The sequence below is a fragment of the Telmatherina bonti genome (assembly GCF_933228915.1).
Source record: "Telmatherina bonti genome assembly, chromosome: 19".
Taxonomy (NCBI): domain Eukaryota; kingdom Metazoa; phylum Chordata; class Actinopteri; order Atheriniformes; family Telmatherinidae; genus Telmatherina; species Telmatherina bonti.
The window spans coordinates 27,099,615-27,116,514 of record NC_136617.1 but is presented as its reverse complement, the minus strand read 5'-3'; the positions used below and the strand labels follow the sequence as shown (position 1 = coordinate 27,116,514).

Below are 16,900 nucleotides of genomic sequence, written 5' to 3'. Positions count from 1 at the left end.
ACCTGCTGTGTTCTCCGTGTGCCTGTTGTGTGTTCTCATGCGGGCTGCCAGGTTCTGCGTACTGTATGCATTTTGTTGTTTCCTCCCGTCCAGGTCGCCAGCCATGGGGAACCTCATTAAGGTCCTTGGCAAGGATTTAGAGAACTGTCCACATTTTTTCCTGGACTTTGAAAGTAAGTGAGCGCCAGGGTGTGTGCACGTGCGTGTGTGCTTGAATTGTGAGCGTGGAGCAGAGGTGTGCGGTGGGAGGTCAGCGGGGCGTGTGCGGATGTGAGCCGCTGAGTTGTTGATGCTGTGATGGAGTGTTGTTGAGGGTGTGGTTTGTCATTATCAGATGATCTTTAGTCCCACTCGCTGACTGATGACGGTATCGATATGCAACGATAGCTGGCGCTGGCAATTACAGCGAGACAAACAAGCATTAATATGAGTCAGAACAATAATATTTAATGGGGAAAATCCAACTGTTGCAGCAAAAATTTAAAGTGAAAGTGAAATAATTACCTCAGAGGAATTCCCCACAACGAAACTGCACAAACACCCAAATTTTCTGCTATTTTTTTTTTTTTAAAAGGCACCTCTTTAAAGGGGTTTTTCCTGATGTAACTTAGATTAAATAAGGTCTTATGTAGTTTTTCCATTTTTCACTTTAATGATCTTCCATATGGATAGAATCTGTGCAACACAATGGGTTGCATCTGAGGCTTCAAACGAGGTCTGGTACTACCAGTGCCACCAAAAAACACCTGGAAATAAATCGGGGTCCATGAGAGTGGGATTAAAGAAGCTCAGTGTCCATGTTGTCATGCTTCACCCAGGACATACTCCCATCATGCCATTCCAACAACCCTCCCCTCTCATCCAGCCACCCAACCTCCACACCTTCACCTCCTGCACACCACGAAAACACACACACATACATACACCCAAACGCGCACAACCCCGACAGCCATCCCCTCATCACCCTCAGACTTCTCCCCTCTCTCTGTTCCAGGGGGCTCATGGGAAACCTCCTGAAAGTGCTGGCTTGCGCCGAACTTGAGCATGGCCCAATAGTTTTCCTTGACTTTGAACGTGAGACCATCCGCTTCTTATTTTTATTTTAAGTTATCTCTTTCTCTTTGTTGCCTCTTTTTATCTTTTTTTGTCATTCCATCCATCTTAGCTTATCATTGAGCCGCCTATCCAGTTTCCTACCTCTCGCCACCTTTCTTCTTTATCTTTTGGTTTTTGCTCCCGGGACTGGCATTTGAAAGTCATTTGGCTTTTTTTTTTTCTAAGGACTCCATCCTATTAGGCGCAGACAGATGCACATAAAAGCACACCCCCACTGTTGCAAAAGAGACAGTAATAAACTCATACCTCCACAGCAACAACAATGTAGGTGAAAAAAAGAAACATTAAATGTCAGTCCTGTGTGGGTTTCTCTTGCTCAGGGATGACGATGTCTGACAAAAAGAACCCATCGTCATCCATCCACCTCATCATCTCCTCATCCCCTATTGTGTGTGACCTTCCTCTGTGTGTATGTGTGTTTGTGTTTTCCTCTAAAGTGTGAGTGTAAGGGTGAGACCGACAGAGAAAAACAAAATATTTACACCTTTTTCTCCCATTTTCCTAATCGGTGAACTTTGCAGTGTGAAAGCATCCATCCTAACAAGTCATTTTTATTCTGTTTTCAGGATTAAAATCTTATGCTACTGCTAACAGATTTCACTACAAATCCAAACTGATTGCATGGCTGAAGACCTAAAATAAACTGAAATATTCAGTAATTTCTTCTGGAGCCAATTTTCATCATCTTCTTACACAGTTTTTTCCTTTTAGATGAGAAAGATTAAAGATTTTAAAACTGATTATAAGGGTAAATGAACTGTTAAGATGCAGATATTTTACACTGGATCCCTGCATATTCTGCTCCTCCTCTGCAACCCCCTCCCACACCCCTTTAACAGCTGGCTTCCTCCTCCTCCTCTTCTACCAGCTGTATGTTATTGTGAGAGTGGGAGAGCTCACTGCTGGCGAGAGACGTCAGCTGTCAAATAGGTTGAATTTCCCCCCTCTTTTATTATGCATGTGATTCACTCTACTTCAAAAGCGAGTGGAATGAGTCAGACTTGGGAATGGCAGCAGTAGACCCCCCCCTCCTTATATTTTGACCCACCCACCCCCGAAGCCATCTATGAGCTCTCCCTCTCAAGCCAGGGACACACTCACCTCTGTCACACAGATCCAAGTTTTAAATTGCAGATCCCTGAAAGTGAATAATCATCCTTACTTAGAGGAGCTTAACAACAAACAAAAACAATTTCATGTGAATATTTTGTTGACCACTGATTGCATAAGTAATGAAGCCTTGCAAAAGATCACAGACTAAATTAAAAGCAATCTATATTACCTAAAACATTTTATAAAAAAGCTTTGAAATTGTAGGAATGCGTACTTTGGGGAGAAGACTTTTGAGTTTATTTTAGTCTGAATTATCAAACCTGAAACTGGTTACCCACATCCAACAGGATTCTGCAGTTCCTCTGCTGTCTGGATGTTTTCAAAAATCTCTTACGCTACAGCAGGAGTGCCCAAAGTCGGTCCTCAAAGGCCTCTGTCCTGCAGGTTTTCCATGTATCCCTGTTCCAACACACCTGGATCCAACAGCCAATGAAGTTCAGCACAACGACTGATTAATTTGAATCAGGTGTGTTGGAGCAGGGATACATGGAAAACCTGGACACCCCTGCACAACAGGATTAAGTAAAGCCCAGAATAGGATCATATCTGCTAAAAATAATTCTGATGAACTTACAACAGTCATGCAAGAAGACAGGAGGGTGTCTCAGACAGACCGTTGTGCTGACAAAAGTTATAAAGCAGGGGTGCTGAGATAGTACTGTTGTCAATAATCATGATAGTAAGAGAATCAAGTATTGATATCCTGTTTATATACATATATAAAATCCATATATTGTTTAAAGTTTCCAAAAACAAGAAATAAACTCATAATACAAAGTTGAGATAAGAAGAATCTGGTGGGAGTATATTAGTTTTGATTTTTTTTTTTTTTTTTTACTGATTAACATATTTAATCCATGTATGCTTTTAGTCACAATAACAGTAATAAACTAGATATAACAAAATCCCTATTATAAAGACAAACATAATAGTTACAGCGTTTGCAAAAGTACTGGAATTTTGCTTAATATTTTCTCACCAAGTTTCCCTTCCATCATGGATTTATAGTGCATATGTTCCAATTTGTTCAAAGAAGAACTAATTGATCAGATTCATTTCCCCTTTTGAACCAGAAATAATTCAGAAATGAATTTGCAGCTGAGACAGATCTGATGTACAGACAGACGCTACATCACTACAAGGTTGGATGAAGCTCTTTATCAGACACTAATTTTTCTAATTTCATGTGGACAAAGAAAGTTTTTCACTGTTAAGCAGAATAAAACTTATCTTGCACACAGTTTGGTTTATATACTTATATTCTGACTGATATACAATATCTTCATTTATTAGAACACAGACTTCAGTCACATCGAAGGTGAGGGTCACTTGTGAACTTGCGACCTTAAAGCAGCAAATGTCACATCAACCCACTCAAGTCCCTTTTATACCAACAATAAACACCCACTAAGATTTGGCATATGATTGTATTTATAGCGTACTGTAAGAGTAAAATCAGCCCTGAGTCACGGGTATTTATTGACTCTGACTCAAAGTAGCATTAAAGCAGAGTATGTGCTAATGCTAGCTAAAGGTGCTGCTCTCGGGGCTGCAAGAGTGGACAAAGTTCATCTTACGTTTACAGAATAAGATGTTTATAGATCGTAACATCTCACTATGACACTTTAAAATTGATAAAACAAAAACTTCCTGTGGACAAAAAAGAAAAGATTATTTGATTTTACTTGATGCTGAGACTGCTAGCTTACTCTGGTTTCTGCTGTTTACGCTAATGTCTCATCAAAAGTAATAAAATAGCGTTCTAATCTCTAATCTCAGAAAGTTATCTATATGAGAAGCTGTTGTGAAACACGGCCTGCAGTCCACAGTGAAATGTCATTATTTCCTGCTGTAATAGTTCAAAGGTTTGTCTCCTGCAAAATATTGTAGTTACTGAACCATTACTGAGTTTCTGAATGCATCGTCCCCAAAGCCTAAAGGGTAATATTCGCTTTTTTTTTAAAAATAAAGTAGGTTAGCTTTCAGTCCTGCAGTAGCATATTCACGTGTGGCACACTCTCACACACTTCATTGATTTTCAGTGGCTGCAGTCATCAAGGGAAGCATCTCTTGAATTCAGTGTTTGGTGAGACAATATGTAGTTAAGGAACTTTGCTCCGTAAAAAAAAGAAATATCACAAATTTAAGTCAATTTTGGACACCACTGAAAACCTTTCAGGTACTGTAGGAGAGACAAATATTTGTACCAAGTCATGTAACCTGTTGCATCTTTTCTTTAAGCTAAGCTAACCCTGTTTTGGTTCCAGACCTGCATTCTGCATGCATATGAGAGTGGCACTGACCTTCTCAACTTATTCTTAACCAGGACATGAGATCATGTTATACTTCATTTAGTACCTAACAAACTAGTTGTTTACAAGAACACTAGAGGAATCATTAGTGAGAAGCTACAAAAATAGCTGCGCTTGCTGGGCTTAATAGGGCAACTGCTGTGCACATAGAGGAGCAAATACCAGAAGATTATTATTTCTCTGCGGGGTGGCAGCACCTCAGGGTGCAAAAAAATAATCATCAGTGTTGCCGCATTTCAAAAGCTGCCTGGGGCACACTTCCACTTTACACCTGAGTCAGACAAAGACAAGAAAAGCAAGTGAAAATCATGACTCGAGAGGACGAGCCTTAAATTGAGTTGCTCAAACATTAAATCCCGGCTGAACGCGCGTCACGCTGAACACCACAAAGGCAAACAAAGCAGAACTGGGACTGGGAGGAGGCCTCCAGCCAAAACATTTAGGTTTTCACTATGTGCACAGGAACTAAGAGGAAGACAAAGACTGGACCTTCCCAGAGCTCCTGCAGCCTGTTGGTTTGAACATTTTCTCCAAATTAAACCTCATGGGCAAAAAAAAAATAACAACAAAACAAATAAATATAACAAAAGTGTGCACCGAGCTGCAAGCAGACAAAGACTATTTGATGAATCTGATGAGGCAGTAACCCCAACCAGGTCTGCATAAATCTCTGCTAAATGGACAGTAGAAACATTCCCAGTTCAGAGGTCAGACACATCATCCAAGTGAAAAGTACCACGTTAAACTATCAATCTTTGCCTCCAAACTGTTCCCTGAAGTGAAATTGGCTCGTCTTCTTTGCTGTATTGGGCGGCCACACTGTAATCAAACCTCACTGTGTGACAGAGAGAGTCTCTTGATATCATTCTGGGAGTAAATTGAATCATTAATTTGGTGGCCAGATTGGACTTTAGATATTTACAGCTGCACTGATTTTTTGAGTCTGCTAACGTAGATGAAATGCGGTAATCTTCATTCGTAGACAATAATCTTTCATCAGGCCTTCTAGGATATCATTGTTTAAGCTCTTCCTCCCTTACTAATATCCTTCTCTTCTCAAATCTACTCTCATTCTCTCTCCACTCTGTGCATCACTTCCCCTCTTTTCTCTGCCCTCTCCCTCCCCCCTCCATGAACATTTTCATCTCTTCCCGCAACTTGCATCACATTTTCACTTCCCGCTCCCTGTCTTCCTCTTTGCTTCCCTCCTCCTCCTGCCCACCTCGCAGATGCCCAGCCCACAGAGGCAGAGACAGCCGTGTGGAACCAGGTCAGCGCTGTGCTGGAGGAGGCCCACGGGATCCTGGCCGAGTTGCAGTCCTACAACGGCGCTGGGCAAGAGATACGAGAAGTAATAAGTGCTCGAACACCAATAAACTTGTGAAGAACAGCAGAATCATAACCCCAGCTGTGATCAATAAAGCCTGCCAGTCACATTCTGACATAAAGTGTGGAGAATAATATTTTCTCCAATGGCAAGTGTGACAGTATTAATCGTTTCCGTATCGAGCTCTACATATGTTCCCTCTGCAACATGAACCAAGAGCTTAGCTGTTAGCATAGCTGCACTCAGACGTGCTGAATCATTTCCTCACCCTGCTTGTTAATGACTAAAACTTGGGAGCATTTTTAAAGGAACAAACACCAAGCCAGTCTGTGTTTCACATGGCTTGATAATATTTTACTTTTAGCACCTGCAGTCAGTCGAACTTAAGCAGCAGGCGGGCTGTGCTTCTGCATGCTTTTACACATTTTCTGCCTCATTTATTCCACTGAGAAGAACAAGTCTGCCTGTAAATGTTGACTAAAAACTCTAGTTGTAATTATGAAAATGAACAATCCCCCAAGCATCATGCAATTGCATTGAATGCTCGCTATCGGTGGAGCATCATTTGTGTGTTAATTCACCACTGAAAGTGGCGCCCTAACAAAACCAGTCTACTCTTGTTTGGTTCATGCTTCGGGGAGGGAATGCGTCTCATGCAAAATAGAGTTGGCTTGAGGTGTGCAACAGATAGAACAGGGAAGTGCAACCAACATATGTTGGTTTCAGGCTTTTTTTTTTTTGCAGCATTCATTGACAGTATGAGCTCCCTCATTAAGGAACTGTGTTTCTATTTGTGTTTCTTTGGGGTATTTTGGCAAACAGCATCTGCATCTCATTAGATTTAGACATCTAAATCATTGGCCACTGATGTAGGATGGAAAGTAACGTAAAGGCAGAAAATGTTTCTCTGATGTCAAATATGGCTTCAAAGATGGGAGGAAAGGATATATGGAAGGTGCTTTTCAGTCACTTTGAATGTAACATCTGTGCGTGTTCCTCGCCCTGCAGGCCATCCAGAACCCAGGTGACCTCGCTCTTCAGGAGAAGGCCTGGAACGCAGTCTGCCCTCTGGTGGCCAAGCTGAAGCGGTTCTACGAGTTTTCCCTCCGACTGGGTGAGTGTGACAGCTATGTTTAGTCCAGAAAGTGATCTCAGAGAGGGAGACAGCGCACAGGCTGGTGGCCATGTCCGTTATAGCTGCAGCTTCGAGCTGAATCTAAATGGAAAGTATCAGTGGTTAGCTGAAACACAGCGGGACGTTCAGTATAGCTATAAAAAGCTTGCTTTTTCTTCAGCTGCGCTTCCTCTGCACAGCAAGCAGAAATGCAGCAGATGAGGTGGTTAAGAGCAAGCGCAGGAGGGAGATTTTGTGGTTCTAGCATGACAAACCACAATGGGCTTTTCTTGCTTTTTGACCAAAGATCTAACATATTTTCTTTATTTGTAACATTTTTGTGCGGAGTGACTTATCACGCTAACAGCAATTCAACAGTGTCACGATGAGCGGTGCATTGTGGTTACAGCCAGTGCTGTCAGAGCCTTGTGATGTGGCAAATACTGTCTGAGCACAGAACAGTGGGTGTTGTACACCTTTACTTAAAAGTGGAGAAAGATCCCTTTAGGATCGATGAAGATGAGAAGCAATGCGGAGAAGCTTTGTGTGCCATTTCGGTCCAACAGCATTCCTAAACACACCTACACGCTCATCCGCTGCAATGTCCTCTCAACCATCTCTGCAGCATCCTGACCCAGCAGCTAGGCTGCCGTTGCTACGGAAACAGCGGCACATGCTTGTCCAGAACTGAGAGAGACAGAGAGAGTGAAACGGAGTTCAGCTGCCGCCTCTGCTCTGCCTTTCCAATAATACCTCCATCTCAGGGACATTGTGTTCTCAGCTTACCATACTGTAACGGTGAAGGCTGAGTAATTATTGATGATAATGTCTCTGTGCTAATGTGTCCATCAGAAACATCAAAGTGTCCTCAGAGGTGGAGAGAAAGAGGTCAAATCCTCATCATTCAGAGAGTACAATCTACAATATCCATCCACTTTCGGCATCCTACTTTTAGATTTATTTATTTGATCAAATGGGAGAGCAACAAATCAAGATGTGATATAAACAAACAACGGCTTTTTCCTCCCATCTGGTCACTTTAAAGCATCAGGGTGGAAATGGATCTGTGAGGTGCTTTGTGCTAATAACAGCAGGGAGGTTGGAGTCTCTGCCCAGGCCCTTTAGATTAAACACTTCACTGCTGTATTTATAGAAGGCCCTTATGCATTTTTAATGCAGAGGAAGGCATGGAGCCTCAGGAGGTCTGAGGTCAGCCTCCGATGTCTGATTTGTTACAGGCTGCAAAGCAGCAAAAAGGCTTAGTTCAATACCATGTGTGACACGGGGGATATGTATGGTAAGTGATACGGTAGCCATTGGGATGCTGAGGTTGTACGATCAGCCGCAGTGTGATCTCTGAGCACCGCAATGTTTTATGTTCTTTTTAGTTTGTGATGTAGAGTTAAAGTTACTGTGGCCACATTTAGAGCTTCCAAACTGGCTGATCTGACAAGAGGATCCACAAGTCAGCTTTTCTGTCTGATGTCTGATCCTGCAAAGCAAAAAGAGCAACAAGTGTCACGTTATCGGACAAAAAGAAGACAAAACCAGAGCAGATTAATATCAATACTGTTATTGATGCATGTTTTTAAATGTGGAGTATGTAAGATTTTCAATATTTAAAAAAAAAATTAACTAATAAAATAACTACAATCATAATTAGATAGTTTTTTGAACATGTAGGTTCCAGTCTGTCCATATTTGATGCGTTATTAAATTACAAGTTTAATTAATGACAAATGAAAGAAAACACTTTTTTTTTTTACTGGTAGGCAAACATTTAAGAAGGGTCTTTGTCATTAATTAAACTTGTAATTTAATAACGCATCAAATATGGACAGACTGGAACCTACATGTTTAAAAAAACTATCTAATTATGATTGTAGTTATTTTTTTATTTAATTTATTTTGAAAATATTGAAAATCTTACATACTCTACCTTTAAGCTGGTGGTATAAAAGAGTCTTCAGGAGGTCAGATGTTTGAATAGAGGGATTTCTAAGGTGTCTATATCTATATCTATATATGTATTTATTTATTTTTTGCAGAGAATGCCCTGCGCAGCCTGCTGGAGGCACTGACAAGCCCCCCATATGCTCCCATGCAGCACCTGGAGCGAGAGCAGGCCCTGGCCAAGCAGTTTGCTGAAATCCTTCATTTTACTCTCAGCTTTGATGAACTGAAGGTGAAAAAGATTATTTTTACTCAAATTAATGCCCTTAAACGTTGACTTTGACTGTAAAGAAAATCATCATGAATAAACTTCTGAAAGCAGATCCCATTTTGTCACCATGCAGATGACAAATCCAGCCATTCAGAATGACTTCAGTTACTACAGGAGGACTATAAGCAGGAACAGGCTGAACAACCAGCAGGTGAGGCTGTTGAGGTTTACATAAAGAGAGGATTTAAAACAGCATGGCATTACTCTGGTCTTTAATGACTGAGGTGGGGGTGTTTGTTCCCCGCAAACAACTAAAATAGACACATAATTAATATTTCATCTGGCTTTCAAGTTACACAAATTGAAGCTGTTATTTTTACCAGCGTCGTGACACGATCATTGGAATTGTGCATTGTAGGATTGATGTTGGTTTTATTTTAAAACTGCAACATCTGTTTTGTCTGGGCACACAGCTGGAGGCAGAGAATGAGGTTAACAATGAGATGGCCAATCGGATGTCCCTGTTCTACGCTGAAGCAACACCAATGCTGAAGACTCTGAGTAACGCCACCACTAAGTTCGTTTCAGAGGTATGGTTAGGTTTGGTTGCAGAGCTCAGGTCCAGCTTTCGTTAACGCCATGGAGAGCAAATCATGGTCACAGTTTGCTTCCGACAGCAGCTGAAAAGAAGACATGAAAAGCCTAATAAGGTTGTGAAAGTGCGCCACAATTAGACACAGTGTGTTGCAGATTAATGAACGTCTGACCAAATTTACATCTGAGAGGTTCTTCTTCTCTGAAATGCTTCTATTATTCCCAGTAATGTTACCAACCTGCTGCCATTTAAACTAATTAGCTAACAAATGCTCCTCTAGCTGTTTTTTTATTACTTGTGAAATTTAATTTTTCAGCCTTTTGCTGAACATGTTCCAATTTTTGAGATGCGCTACCACCATTACAATTAAACAGTAGAAATTGTTTTCTATGACATTGTGAAATATCTCTGCTTCAACTTGCAATATGTTGTTTCTGTTTACCTGGAAATAAAATATGAATGTATCATATTTGCAAGTCATTGTACTTTGAACATCTTTGAGGAAATTTTATTTGCATTTAGCTAAATATGACAATGGCAAAATATTGTTCCTTTTGTCATTACAGTATTAAAGTAGAAAAGCTCTAAGAGAGCACGAACCTCCGCCAAGCAGCTCATTTCCACTCATATTGGAAAGAATCCCTTAAAAAGTCCCTGCATTCACAGTTTCTCACAGATCACTCCCAAAATTTAATGGAATCTAACTTCGATCAAAAATTATTCCAAAATAAAATAAAATAAAATAAAATAAAATAAAATAAAATAAAGGCCCTGAGAGAGACTGGTGACCTGTCCAGGGTGTACCCCACCTCTCGCCCAAAGATTGCTGGGATAGGCTCCAGATACCCCACGTCCCTTAATCGGACTAAGCAGTACAGATAATGAATAAAATAAAATAAAATAAAATAAAATAAAATAAAATAAATGAAAAACAAAAAAATTAAAAAAATTAAAATTAAATTAAATTAAATTAAATTAAATTAAATTAAATTAAATTAAATTAAATATAAAAATCTGCCCAGTAGTTTTTGCAGAAAGTTGCTTGCAAACAGACAGATGGACAGATAGATAAAAACAGGCAGTGACTATATCTTATGAATGTAGCGGCAGGCTGAGCACATCAGCTTATTTTTCATGTTTCTATACAAGCTACTGTTTAGTTTTGGGATTGATTAAAAGACATAACTAAACTAACTAGTGCACAACCTGAAGTCTTTGTGCAGGAATCTGTTGGTTGTTCCCATATAAAGTTTAGAAACTAAAAGGGGTCTTGTTGATTAAACTCTTCAGCTACAAAATGACCTGATCAGTTATTATTTTCTTTTAAAAAGATAACATTGGAAAGCTGTTATGGAGTGAAAATCAATCCTTAAGTTACTGCCTGCATTCCTGCTGAGATTTATAATTCCTCCTCTGATTTTCATGTATTTCTTCCTTTTCTGTTCCTTTTAAATTCTTAATATCAATAATAGTCGAGCATAATTCCTAAACGCCTTCATTTTATTCCCATGTTTTGCTTCTTTTTTCACCTGAGTTTCATGTCATGCTGCGTTAGATTTCTTTAATCCAGGTGTTAAAAAATAAAACTCCTCTCTTCTCCTTTTATTTGCTGTCAAAACACAGTTTTGCTCAGAAGCAGCAGCAGCATTTGCTAACCCTTCCACCTCAGTGCACCCTGATGGGATGCACATCTGAGAAATCCTTTCAAGACTCATGTAAAATGTAGAGGACATGTTGCTGACTGCTTCCCACTGGTTTTATCTGCGGATGTCTCCACCTTGTGGTGGAACATTTTGTCCCTTCAAACTGCACAAGATGTTCTTACATCCGGACGTCAAAATGGAAGCAACAATTCTCCTGTCTTCTGTAGAATAAGACCCTGCCCATAGAGGACACCACAGACTGCCTGAGCACCATGGCCTGCGTGTGTCGCGTCATGTTGGAGACTCCGTGAGTGCTCATTTTCCCCTCATCTTTCACTCTGAAAGTCAGAAGCCTGAATTCTAATAACAGGTTCTTATCTAAGGAAAGAAATGAGGTTTTTCTACCATGTAAGAAGCAACACAGCAGTCTCAGTTATGGAGGTTTTATTTTGATGGTCACGTTAACTCTGATCTGTAACACAAAAAACCTTTTCCACTTTCCTCTGGCGCAGGGAGTACCGCTGCCGGTTCACCAACACAGACACCATGCTGTTCTGCATGAGGGTGATGGTGGGGGTCATCATCCTGTACGACCACGTTCATCCCGTCGGAGCTTTCGCCAAAACCTCCAAAATTGACGTGAGTGATTTTACATTTTTTAAAGGCATCATGAGTGATGGTTGATTTAATAGAGAAACAGGGGTGGATGTGAGGTGACGTGAACTTATAAGATCCTCAAGATGAGTGAAAATAAGACAGAATAACACAGAAAGGCTTTAACTAAATTTCAGAAGGTTTGAGGGTCTTTAAACTATTGCGTTTCATAATAAGTGTCCCTGCAGATCAGAGAGAAATTGCACCATCTGTTGATGATTTGCAGCTTCTGAAAACTAATTTTGTCGTGCATTTCTGCTTAACAAATAGCCATTTTTTCTTCTCTGAAAGCTAAAACATCAATAGCTGTTAAGAAAATGCATTTATTTTATTCTGTTTATTGAAAAAATATGCTGTAACCTTAAAAAACAGACGAAACTTACCCAATTTACCCTGCAGCTGCTATGAGGAACAGCTGTCTTACCAGTTCAAGCAAACATTTAGATGACAAACATGATTCTATATGTTGTCATATGAGAAAAATGTGTCATAAATATTTATATACCTGGATAAACTGGCTTTGATGTCACAAACTTCTATTTTCTTTCATTTTGTTGTTCAGTGTTCTTCACCTTTAAACCTTCTGGCTGAAATGATGGTGCACATAAAATTCCAGTCATGGCTTATGGTTGCTAAGAGACAGTGGGATGTGTTGCCTGACCCCATTCATTGTTGGTTTTTGACTGGAAAAAAATCTCAACTGATCCTGAAGCTACATCTTATTAAAGAGCCACACAAGTCTGCGAGTAGTTGTCCATGCTTGCAGACATTTCCTGGACATGATCTGACAGCAAAGCAAACACGCTACACTCGCTTCCTGCGATAGTTTCTCAACTAGCCGATGAGCCGGTGTGTGAATGCAACAGCAAACACCGAAACTGATAACTGCTGCTTTATTCCTCAGCTCAAAAATGTACTATATCTCTATGGTTTAGACCTCCTGTGCTGCTTTTCAATCACTCGATGGAGTTGTTTTGTTCATGTATATGATGCTGATTCCAGCAGCACAGCAGTGATAAAGGAGCTTTGCCTCGTAGCATCCTTTCTGCATCACACCCTGCATACTCCATTGTCTATGCAGATCGCTGTGGACTGGATCTCTTGTTGTGAGAACATCCCCTGCTGTGTGAACAGCAATAGCGCTAAGAGTTCAGATCTAATTTTTCAAACATTCCTCCAAACTCTTTTAGTATTCATGTAAGAAAATGTTAACCATGGTTAAAAAAAAACATGAAAAGATAGAAAATGGTTCAATAAAGACTCAAGTTGACCCACAAACCAAATGGCCATGAAAAGATGTAAATAAACCACAGAGGCAATATGATCACGCAATGACAGAATAAAAACATATAAAAACAGATGTAAAATTATCATAAGGAGATGTTGATTTTCACTACAGACAAAAAAGGCTAATGAGAGATACCAAGACGTGACACAGAGGCTAAAATAAAACCAAGAAATCTAATATTACAGTAAAGACAAACACAAAAAGATGCAAAAGTAGATAAATAATGAACAATAAAACATAGAAACTTACAAAAATAAAAACACAAAGCCATTAAAACCAGCCACAGTGAGTAAAAATGATATGATATACTCCTTCATAAAATGATTTGGTTTTTTTTTTTTTAAAACATTCAAAGTAAATGAATGAGTAGCAGAAGTTATGAGTAGCAGACCTATAAAAGGAGACACACACACACACACACAAGCATACCGAGAGAAAGATCACTTAAAAGAAACAAGTAACTAAACAGCTTAAAAAGTCTGATCAAATCAAACTATTTCTAAAGAAATTTTCCTCCAATAAAACACAAAGTACTTCACACATTATGGAAGCACTACAAAGAATAATCCATCAGCCCTGCTCTTCACACACACACACACACTACCAAAATCCATTTCCAACACTCGTCCTTATCATCATACCTACACTAATATGCTGCTGAGCACAGAGGAGGCCGGTAAAGAAACTCTACGACAGGAGCCATCTGCACCAGGAGTCAACCAGACCACAGCAGCAAGGCCACCAGTACGGGCACCAGTATGGCCACCAGTATGGCCACCAGTCAAAAGACCAATGACGTTAAAGGCGCCAACGCAGCCATGACACCTGGTGCAGAAGGCTCCCTCTGAAGAACACAGGAAAATAGGCTGAAATGATTATAAAAATGAGAAAGTACTTAAAGATAATAAAACGGTTAAAAAAAAAAAATTAAAAAAAAAATGTAAAAAAAAAGAAAAAAAAAAAAAAAGAAACAGTATTATCAATTATAAAATTTAACTCATATTGAAATAGAATAAAATAAAATTTCCCTAAAAGGAACCAGGTTAAAATGAATAGATAAAATATCCACACTAAGACAATAAATACTAGACTGCAGCTCCATCGGAAAGAAGGAACAACCACCAGAATAAAAACACGGTAAATGTGATGATAAATCACAATTACTTTCTTGTAAGTTAATGAGGGGCCGTCACACACCTGTAGGCGTGGTCTTCTGCCATAAATGTGTGTTTTTGAGTGTGTGTGTCTGCCGTGGCGTCAGCAGCAGGATGTGAGGCTGCTGGACTTTGTGTTTATTATGCTCTAACGTCTTGTTTCATCTCTGTGGCTGGCAGATGAAGGGCTGCATCAAAGTGCTGAAAGAGCAACCGTCCAACAGTGTGGAGGGACTTCTGAATGCACTGAGGTGTGTGCGCACGTAGAAAACCTCGATGCAAAGATGTTCCAGGAAAGAACAAGCTCTCATCTTTTCTTTTTTTTTTTTTTTTCCCTCCACCGTCTTCAGGTATACGACACGGCATCTAAACGATGACAGCACCTCCAAACAAATCAGAGCCCTCCTGCAATGAAAGGACGAGAGGAGAGGCAGAAAAGGAGGAGAAGATGAAGACGAGGGAAGAAACGCCACTGGCTGGAAAACCTGTTTGTTTACAACGAACAAAGAAATGAATCTTCGGGTTAAAAGTGACCTGATGACAATAAGAAGAGGAAATTTAATTATATATATTGTCAGCTGTCCATCATTCTGTCTCTCATTTTGTAAAGTAAGAAAACAGAAAAAAAAAAAAAGCCAGAAGCTATAGATATATATTAAAAAGAAGCAAAACACAAGCAGCAGATTAAGAGTAGGTAGGATAAAAGAGGATGCTATATTGGAAAATTTAAGGTCAGAACCAAAAAGAAAAAGAAAAAAAAAGAGGGTTTGTGTTCCAGCAGTAGTCTGACAAGTATTTTTGCACACACTTTGAAAACAATGCCATCTTATTTCCCCTGAAATCTGACCCTAGACTGGTTCCCTGAGCCCTTCCTGATCCCGGCTTTACACACACACACACACTTCCAGCCTCTCCTGTCTCCCTCAGCTGCACCGATCTCCACATCCAGGTGGCTCTAAGGGCAATGTGATGGATGCACTCCTGAGTTTGCTCCCACCTTCTTTTCTACATCGGTGCAGCTGAGGGGATGGGATGACCTGACAGGAGCAGCCTTTTTAGAGAGCCTCTGATATCTTCCTCGCCGTCCATCTTCCCACTCATCCAACCATCCGCAGGATTTCTGTTTTTTCCTTGTTACAATAAAAAAAAAAAAAAAATTCCAACCATGTAGAGCAAGCCTACCTGGACACCGTTTCCGTCCCAGCACAAAATCTTTGTCGACCGTCTGGCTTTACTTGAACAACGCCTTTCACTCTTTGCATCTTTCTCTCCATGGTGCTAAATCGGTTTAAGTGACACAGTGCTAGCTTCTTAGAGATCATCCAGCTCTCTGTAGTTCCACCTCACATTGTAGGAGCAGCGGATCTGCTCGAAAGTGCAAAGATCTGAGAGACACCATTACTTCCTCACCCAGTGCCAAAGCTGATTGGTTTACACAATTCTCATTTTATCCACTGATCCAAACAGGCTGCAAGGGATTCACTGCTCATTCTGATTACATGTGCGGGTTAAAAAGGACGTGAAATGACAGAAGAGTCAGGGAGTGGTCAGGATTTTTAGGGGAGAGCTCCTGTGTAAATACTTCATGTCCTCCAGGGGGAAAAAACACACAGCCATCTATAAGTGGGAAATAAGAATCAAAGCTTAAAAAATTCTTAAGGAGATTAAAAAGAAGTGCTGTACTTTGGATGTCTATAGACCTTAGTCTAATTTAATTTGACCGTATAATATATTTTCTATACAGGAGTCTGTGCGCAGGCATACTCTGTATAAATACATAGATGGCATGTTGTACAAGTTCTGACAGAAATGTGTAAATAAGGTGTTTTTATTCATTTTTAATTGTTCAGTGATGCTGAAACTGGATATGTGTTGTCTCTCAGAATTACCATGCGTTTGGCTTGGACCATCGGACTTGCCGTAGTCATAGGTTTCCAAAAATTCAGCTTCATTATTGCAAATGAACCAGAAGGAAAGGGGAGGGACACGGAGTGGGTGGGGAGGGGCAGGGGCTGTCCATTTGCTTGTTATTTTGTATATTTTGTGCAACAATAAACTTGTCATTTATTACATTCAACCGCTGATGTCTTGTGTGTGTTTATCTGCATCAGAGAGCTTGTGGATGTGATCTGAGATAACAATACAACAGTCACACTTTGACTTTGGTTAAAAGGCGACTCATGATTACTCATAGTGAGATCAGTAAAAAATACTGATTTATGTATGTAAACTATGATTTCCAAATAAACATGAACAGAATTTTACAATTCAAATTTAAATTTTACAAAATATTTCATTTTCTCATTTTAAACCATTAAAACACACATTTATGTAGCTTTTTTACATCCATCCTTCTGTTTTTTGTTTTTTTTTAAATGTAAAAACTGACCAACTAAACATCAATATTCTTGTAAACAATA

At 39.9% G+C, this 16,900-nt stretch overlaps 1 protein-coding gene across 1 annotated transcript; it reads left to right on the top strand.

Annotated features, from left to right (window-relative positions):
* Positions 1-103: 103 nt before the first annotated feature.
* Positions 104-16,443, top strand: fam49al (family with sequence similarity 49 member A, like; the record flags this gene model as incomplete). The annotated part of the gene is made up of 10 exons (XM_079259177.1): positions 104-173; positions 5,771-5,892; positions 6,877-6,982; positions 9,031-9,167; positions 9,280-9,357; positions 9,620-9,736; positions 11,612-11,691; positions 11,897-12,023; positions 14,661-14,731; positions 14,831-16,443. 10 exons carry the CDS (start codon positions 104-106, stop codon positions 14,892-14,894), a joined length of 972 nt encoding a protein of 323 aa, XP_079115303.1. The 3' UTR covers positions 14,895-16,443.
* Positions 16,444-16,900: the final 457 nt, after the last annotated feature.